General features: G+C 27.7%; 1 protein-coding gene across 1 annotated transcript; it reads right to left on the reverse strand.

Moving 5' to 3' along the window:
• Window positions 1-2,723: 2,723 nt before the first annotated feature.
• On the reverse strand, window positions 2,724-3,203 carry LOC116021151 (50S ribosomal protein L24-like). The gene has a single exon (XM_031261762.1). It carries the CDS (start codon window positions 3,201-3,203, stop codon window positions 2,724-2,726), a length of 480 nt encoding a protein of 159 aa, XP_031117622.1.
• Window positions 3,204-9,473: the final 6,270 nt, after the last annotated feature.

A 9,473-nucleotide genomic window follows, 5' to 3' on the forward strand; every position in this document is an offset into this window, starting at 1 on the left:
TCTCATTAATCAAAATCTAACCTGTCTCATGGATTGGGATCTATGAGATGGTCTTACAAAAGTTTTTGCCTTAAATTTTATATGAATAGATTTAGATCATAATTGAAAGTATTTCTTAATATGACTGTATACTACTTTGTATGAACACATAATATTTATTAATATGTATTTAGAAAAATTTTATAGTATAATTTTCTTAATTATAATTTATATTGTCAGATTTATAATTAAGATAATTATATTTAGAAATTTAAAAATTAATATTTTAATTTTGTATTATTAATATGATGCATAAGTATATGTATGTATTTAAATAGATTTCTAAATATTTGTGAATATACATTTACTTAATTTTATAATTTTATTTACTTAATTTTATTTCATATTATCTTAAGGAATTGCATTTAGAAATTAAAAGAATTTAATTTTTAAATTTATTATAGATTAATATAGTTAATAAATATATGTACGTATTTAAGCATATTTCTAGATATTTATAAATTTTCTAATTATGAGTATAATTTTAGGAGAATTTAATAATGAAGTTTTCTTAATGATTAGCTAATAATAATAATAAAAATAATATAGTATAAACAAATAAAGGGTGTCACTTTTTCTTAATTCTCATAGTAAGATTAAAGTGTTAAATACATGTTGGTAATGTTAACGTAATATGTGTATGTTTAATTTTCTTCAATTATGGACGTAATATGTGTATGTTTATTTTCCTTTAATTACTCACCGTAATATGTTTAATTTCCTATATGGACAGAAAAATTTATCATTAATCCAATAAAAATGAAGTCATTTTATTATGATTACTATATGGTAATTAAGGAGTATATATTATTCTTAATTAATATTATGCTAATTATGATGTCCGTTTAATTATGGAATTAATATGTGTATGTTTAATTTCCTTTAATTATTTATGTCCGTAATATTTGTATGTTTAATTTCATTTACTTATGTTTGTAATATGTGTATGATTAATTTTCTTTATATCAAATATAAAAAAATTGATTAATAAAAGTATAATATGTGAATTAATTGGCATTATTTTATGTGTAATAATTTGCATAATTATATGGACGTAATTCACAAGCATAATAATTTGTCAATTGAAATAATTATCATAATTTTTTTAATCTCCGTTAGTTTTGGACGTAATATGTGTATTACCAATTTCCTTAATTTATTAGATAAAATTTATATTACGGAAAGTATTAATTCTTTAATTGGCATAGTTTTTAAGATTTTATTTAAAAGTAGTCAAAGGAAGTGCACGGATAATTGATACGCAGTTTTATTTAAAGTAAAAAAATAAATAAAATCATCGTAAGAAGGTATTCTCTATGTTTAATTACCACAATAAATTTAGATGTTAAATACGATTGGTAATTACCACGGGTTATTTAGATGTTAAATACTATATGGTAATTACCTATATAGATTACCATAATAAACGGATTAACATATGGATCAGATTTATTTTTTAAAAAAAGAATGAAACTTTTTAGATAAGATATATTAGGAAAAGTATCAATTAATTAAGAGTTAATACCTCCACTGGTCCTCCGAGTATTAGCGATATACCAGCGGTGGTCCCTCGTCTTTAAAACGACCAGGAGTCGTCCTCTATCTTTTTCAAAATAACCACCCGTGGTCCTCTCGTTAGCTTTTCTGTCAAAAGGGTGTTAAGTTGGAGGGCAAATGTGTCCTTTCATCATTCCCTAACCTACTCTTCTTCTTCTTCACCTAAACCGGACGGATTTCTTCTTTTCCACCACAGTTTTCAACCTAAGTTCTCCATTGATTATTTCTAACACGAAAAAAAAAATTCTTTCTCATTAGTCTTATAAAATAAAACACCAATAACATTCCAAACTCAAAAAGAAATCAGGTAACATACTTGCATGGGAAACGAACCATAACCATGGGGTGCCATGGGTCCACCTGGATGTGGGCGATGGGAAATTGGACAAGCAGAGAATTCCTTTAACAGACAACTCCATTATTGAGCAGGTCAGTTTGTAAATATGGTTGAGTTATTGCATCTCAAACTTGGGCTGCTGCCCGTCTATGTGGTTACCCTTGCGCAAGTCAGTTAGTAAACTTGGTTTCATGTACTTCCAAGCTTTGGGGAAGCATGGAATTATCTGTGTTAAAGATCTCATCCACGAGATATTGACTGTTGGACCCCACTTCAAGGAAGCAAACAACTTCTTGTCGACATTCCAGCTCACAAAATGGCCGCTCAAAAAGACAGGAGAGTAGAAAAATTAGCAAAAAAATATAAAAAGCTTAATAATGAGCTACAATGGAGTGTCTGAAGCAGAAAGCTACTAGTCATACCTGCAAAAGAAGTTTCTGAATCAATTTCCGGTGGTAGAACAAGAAGAGGATGATGATGATGATGAGGGTACAGTAGTGAGAATTTCTCTATGCAGAAAGAGGGAGAGAGCAGAGAAAGGAGAGAGAAACTAGTGTGGGTCTGTTGGAGGATATACATATAGGAGTAATAGTGAAGGGTATTAGTGAGATTACATGTAGTTATTAGCTTTAGCTTCACTGTGTATAAAAAGGCCTTCACCGTATGTAACGTGTGAGCACTGGCATTCATTCTGTAAAGCTTCAGTTCTCATTCATCAATACAACGCACTTTTCCTAGTACTTCACTGCATCAAAAGCTTGGAACATGAAAACAAATATAGGAGCATTGCTTAAAGATCTGGCATGCCTTTTCCAGTTTTCGGGTCATATGTCATCTCCGTGACATCTTCCAATGGAGTGTTCTTCGGCCCAACAACTGATGGTCTTGGTGTAGTCCTTATCTTCAAGATCTCAGGACGAGGAATAATGGAGCCTGATGCTCCAATACCTCTGGAAACTCTTACTTTGGTGCCATCTTCCAAGTATCTGATTCCAACTTTGCATGGTTGCCCAGTCACTGGATCTAGAACCTGCACATTAGAGACATGCAATGGGGCTTCAACTGTAAATATCCCACTTTCATGACCTTGCCCTTGTTTAATATGCTTTTTTACCAAGTTTTTGCCCTCCACAATAACACGATTCTGTGTACGTACAACACGCTTAACGATTCCCGTCTCACCTTTATCTTTGCCTCTAATTATCATAACATTATCACCTCTGAGAACCTTCCAGTGATGTATGAGTTTCTGAGCAGCCTTCCAACCCATTATCTTTCTAAACAAATGGTTAAACGAATCTCCTGATTTCAGCGAGCGAGTTCGATGGGGTGCTTCCGTGATTGCCAGGAATGTTCATCACCTGACAACCTACGTAATGGACTACCTGACGAGAATGGTGTCGGGGTACGGCAAGTGCGAGTGGATCGTGGTGAGGAACATCGACGACATCCTCTGGATTGGTGACACTTTCAGCGGCAAAACGCCGCATGTTCATCACTGTGGTGACCAACAGCCGCTAGCCTCGCATATCAAACTGGTAATTGCTAATCTACTCTGTAATTTGACGTGGCAGAGAGTGCGGGAAAACACGGTTGCAAATCAATCTTCATTATCGGGGTTTTGTGATGATAGTTTTGCTGTTGGATGCTAGGAACGGAAAGCTAAGAGGAAGAAGATAACCATAGATAATACAGGTGAAATGACAGGTTTGCCCTCACATTTAATGCCCATTTGATAGCAAATCTAACGGAGGACCACAGGTGGTTATTTTGTAAAAGGTAGAGGACGACCCCTGGTCGTTTTAAAGACGAGGGATCACCATTGGTATATCGCTAATACTCGGAGGACCAAGGGAGGTATTAACTCATTAATTAAAATATGATAGGAAATTTATATTAGAAGAATTATATTAGGAAATTGATTAGCTAGTATCAATTATGCTAATACTTTTCATAATTTTATATTTGTAATTAATGTTATAAACGAATTTAGTAGGAAAATTTAATTAGGAATTTTTATTAAAGAGTTTTGGAATATTACTATTATTATATAATTAATAATTAACTATTAATATTATGGAAATTATTTTAGGAAATTATATTAAGAATTTTGGATTATTATTATTATTACGGAGTATTATTATTATTATTATTATTATTATTATTATTATTATTATAAGAATAAATTTTAAATTGAGGCTGCAAACGACAAATTATTGCATGGACCATTTTAAATTGAGGCTGCAAACGACAAATTATTGCATGGACCATGGTCCACACAGTTGTGTGGACCAAAATTATTGCATGGACCATGGTCCACACAGTTGTGTGGACCAAAAATAAAAAGTACATTATTTTTGTACTGAAGGTACATTATTTTTGTAATGTAGGTACATTATTTGATAGTATATATCAAATAATGTACCTTTAGTACAAAAATAATGTACCCTAAAATAATGTACCTATAGTACAAAAATAATGTACCTTCAGTACAAAAATAATGTACTTTTTATTTTTGGTCCACAAAACTGTGTGGACCATAGTTTGGACAATGAAGAGACTGCATAATCGTAAAATTATCGCGCACAAAAAAACATGTAATATTTTTCATTTAAGTCTCTTGTCCTAATATGTAATTTCTTTCGTTCTCTTGTAAACTCTTCAAGTCGAATTATTGTGACAAAAATAAAAGTCAAGGATGCTATACATGTGACATTTTTTTAAAAGTAAAGCTATTGACTAAAAGTAATCATGACACAATAATTAAAGGATGAAAGTAAAAATTATAATTTTAAAAAGATCACATTTCTTAGAAAATTTGAAGTTGAGGATTGGTAAAATATAAGTTAATCACAAATTCATGAAAACAATATTGTAAAAATACTTTTCAATACATCTCCAAAAACCAAATAAATATTGTAAGAAGAAAATAAAAATTCTGTATATACATTAGACTATGAATAACAACACCATTACTTGTATGCCTTCAAACCATCCTCAGGTTGTGAATATCATTCTCACTTTTGCCGTGTTTAGGGATAAATTTCATTGCAACAATCTAAAAAATAACACCCATTTTCAGCCGTGTGCGAATTGCGAAAAATCTACAACTAAAGTGTGAACTAACAATAACACTGTAGCAAGGAAAAAAAATACCCTTGTATACTTTTGCCTCCCTTTGTAGACCTCCCCAAAAGATCCCTCCCCCACAAGCTCTATTACGTGGTAATTTTCAACCCCAATCCCCATGTTCTAGATCAAGGGAGAATATTAATTAACTTGAACACAATCATATAAATGCAATTTCACTTTTCAACCTATTTAAATATAAAGTTAAAATAATTCCTTCATCAACAAAATAAAACGTATTAATCATACCCTACCTCAGCTTAAGATCTTCCTCTACGCAATGGATCCAAAACTAAATCAATGTAATACTTTTATAAAAGTATAATATATATCAAAACACAGTGAAACAATGGATTTCATCAACAAAAAATAGCATAACTAAGAAAGATGAATATTGGTTATGGTGGTTGACTGGGTTTCTTCTTGTATTTATAGTCATAAAGAGAGAGAGAGGGGCAAGAGTTGTGGATGGAAGAAGAAAACAAACATGCATGGATTAGGGAGGCTATTTGGCACTATGCAATTCTGCACCTAATTAGCCAAATTAATTAAGGGAAGAGTAGGTGAAATTTGAGGCAATAAATTTGATTGGAGGAGAATAAATTTTGAGATAGGAATTTTGGAATAATATTTACAAAATTACCATTTTTGTCAAAATGTTTAAGATTACAAAAGTGCCTTTGGGCGGGAAAAGATTTCCAGACACTTCTATTATTATATATACTAGTGTTTAACCCGTGCGATGCACGGAATAAATTATATTCTCATGAATTTAAATAAAAAATTAAAAAATAAAAGATATTAAAATATACAATATAATAATATAGTTAAATTTTTCATATATTTGGCAGGGTATACATATATGAAATACAAAATCAAAATTAAAATTTTGTATGATTAATATACTGTTTAATAATGTATATATTTAGATACACTTATAAATGAAATATAAATAATTAAATTGTTTATTCCTAATTGTATTTCATATGTATTATAATTCTAATAAAATGAATAATAATTAAGGGAATTATATTCAACAATCAAAAGAGATAAATTTTAAATTTTGGGTAACATTTGTGTGAGACTGTATCACGGGTCTCAATCTGTGAGACGGGTCAAATCTTTGATCAATGGTTAAGATCTTTGAGCTCATTAATCAAAACCTAACTTGTCTCACGGATTGAGACCCGTGAGACGGTCTTACAAAAATTTTTGTCTTAAATTTTATATGAATAGATTTAGATCATAATTGAAAGTATTTCCTAATATGACTGTATAATACTTTGTATGAGTACATAATGACTCTTTTTGGCAGAGCTTATTTAGGAGTTTATAGCTTATTTTAAGCTAGTAATAAACTATAAGCTCTGTTTGGTAATGTTTCTAAAATAAGCTAGTAGCTTAAAATAAGAGCTTATTTTTGAACGTTTCAAAATAAGCTAGTAGCTTCCTTAACTTTCTTTTTTTTTTCATCTTTAACCTTATTATTTTAAAGAAATGACATCAATTACCCTCCCCAATTAAAACCTTTTTGACTAAACCTTTTTTACCTTTTCTCTTCAATATGTTTGGTTGCAATTTCAATTGACATTTGTGTTTGAACATTGATTTTTGTATGAACTAATCTTATGAATTATAAACATTTTGTTTTACTTTATATGTTTTCAAATATATGTTCTTACTTTATATTTTATTAAAATATATTGATTTCACTATTTTATATTTTAATATATAAACAAACCTATTTAAATTTAAAACTATTTAAATTGTGTGAAAATGTCATTTTTAGTCTTTTTACATTTATCAGCTTATCAAAAAGCTAATTTTAGCAAACACTTTTAAGCATAACAGCTCTTCAGATTTCAGCTTCGAGCTTATAACTTTTCAGTTTTCAGCTACTTGTCAGCTTTCAGCTACCTTTTCAGCTAGGTTTGCCAAATATTTATTAATATGTATTTAGAAAAATTTTATAGTATAATTTTCTTAATTATAATTTATATTGTCAGATTTATAATTAAGATAATTATATTTAGAAATTTAAAAATTAATATTTTAATTTTGTATTATTAATATGATGCATAAGTATATGTATGTATTTAAATAGATTTCTAAATATTTATGAATGTACATTTACTTAATTTTATAATTTTATTTAATTATATTTCATATTATCTTAAGGAATTGCATTTAGAAATTAAAAGAATTTAATTTTTAAATTTATTATAGATTAATATAGTTAATAAATATATGTACGTATTTAACCATATTTCTAGATATTTATAAATTTTCTAATTATGAGTATAATCTTAGGAGAATTTAATAATGAAATTTTCTTAATGATTAGCTAATAATAATAATAATAATAATAATAATAATAATAATAATAATAATATACTATAAACAAATTAAGGGAGTCGCTTTTTCTTAATTCTCATAGTAAGATTAAAGTGTTAAATACATGTTGTCATGTTGGTAATACTGACGTAATATGTGTATGTTTAGTTTTCTTGAATTATGGACGTAATATGTGTATATTTATTTTCCTTTAATTACTCACAGTAATATGTTTAATTTCTTATATGGACAGAAAAATTTATTATTAATCCAATATAAATGAAGTCATTTTATTATGATTACTATATGGTAATTAAGGAGTATATATTATTCTTAATTAATATTATGTTAATTATGATGTCCGTTTAATTATGGACATAATATGTGTATGTTTACTTTCCTTTAATTATGTCCGTAATATTTGTATGTTTAATTTCATTTAATTATATTTGTAATATGTGTACGATTAATTTCCTTTATATCAAATATAAAAAAAATAGATTAATAAAAGTATAATGTGTGAATTAATTGGCATAATTTTATGTGTAATAATTTGCATAATTATATGGACGTAATTCAAAAGCATAATAATATGTCACTGAAATAATTATCATAATTATTTTAATCTCCTTTAATTTTGGACGTAACATGTGTATTACCAATTTCATTAATTTATTAGATAAAATTTACATTACGGAAAGTATTAATTCTTTAATTGTCATAGTTTTTAAGATTTTATTTAAAAGTAGTCAAAGGAAGTGCACGGATAATTGATACGTAGTATTATTTAAAGTAAAAAAATAAATAAAATGGTCGTAAGAAGTTATTCTCTATGTTTAATTACCACAATAAATTTAGATGTTAAATACGATTGGTAATTACCACGAGTTATTTATATGGTAAATACTATATGGTAATTACGTATATAGATTATCATAATAAGCGGATTAACATATGGATCAGAATTTTATATATATATATAAAGATGAAGCTTTTTAAATAAGATATATTAGGAAAAAGTATCAATTAATTAAAATATGATAGGAAAAGTATAGTAGAGGAATTATATTAGGAAATTAATGTTATAAACGAATTTAGTAGGAAAATTTAATTAGGAATTTTTATTAAAGAGTTTTGGAATATTACTATTATTATATAATTAATAATTAATTATTAATATTATGAAAATTATTTTAGGAAATTGTATTAAGAATTTTGGATTATTATTATTATTACTGAGTATTATTATTATTATCATTATTATTATTATTATTATTATTATTATTATTATCTTAATCTTAATAAGAATAAATTTTAAATTGAGGCTACAAACCAACCGGTTAAAGTTTGGACAATGAATAGACTGCCTAATCGTAATATTATCGCGCACAAAGAAAAAACATGTAATATTTTTTATTTAAGTCTCTTGTCCTAATATGTAATTTCTTTCGTTCTCTTGTAAACTCTTCTGGTCAAATTATTGTGAAAAAAAATAAAAATCAAGGATGTTATGCATGTGACAATTTTTTTAAAAGTACAATTGTTTTAAAAAAAATTCTACTTTTAAAATGATCACATTTCTTAGAAAATTTGAAGATGAGGATTGGTAAAATATAAGTTAATAAAAAAATTCATGAAAACAATATTGTAAAAATACTTTTCAATACATCTCCAAAAAACAAATAAATATTGTAAGAAGAAAATAAAAATTCTATATATACATTAAACTATGAATAACAACATCATTACTTGTATGCCTTCAAACCACCCTCAGGTTGTGAATATCATTCTCACTTTTGCCGTGTTTAGGGATAAATTCAATTGCAACAGTCTAAAAAATAACACCCATTTTCAGCCGTGTGCGAATTGAGAAAAATCTACAACTAAAGTGTGAACTAACAATAACATTGTAGCAAGGAAAAAAATAGCCCTGTATACTTTTGCCTCCCTTTGTAGACCTCCCCAAAAGATCCCTCCCCCACAAGCTCTATTACGTGGTAATTTTCAACCCCAACCCCCATGTTCTAGATCAAGGGAGAATATTAATTAACTTGAACACAATCATATAAATACAATT

The sequence above is a fragment of the Ipomoea triloba genome, chromosome 5 (genome assembly GCF_003576645.1).
Source record: "Ipomoea triloba cultivar NCNSP0323 chromosome 5, ASM357664v1".
NCBI lineage: Eukaryota > Viridiplantae > Streptophyta > Magnoliopsida > Solanales > Convolvulaceae > Ipomoea > Ipomoea triloba.

Bases quoted from the DNA above. Each gene is read 5' to 3' on its own strand.
- LOC116021151 (XM_031261762.1), bottom strand. From the start codon at position 3,203: ATGGGTTGGAAGGCTGCTCAGAAACTCATACATCACTGGAAGGTTCTC.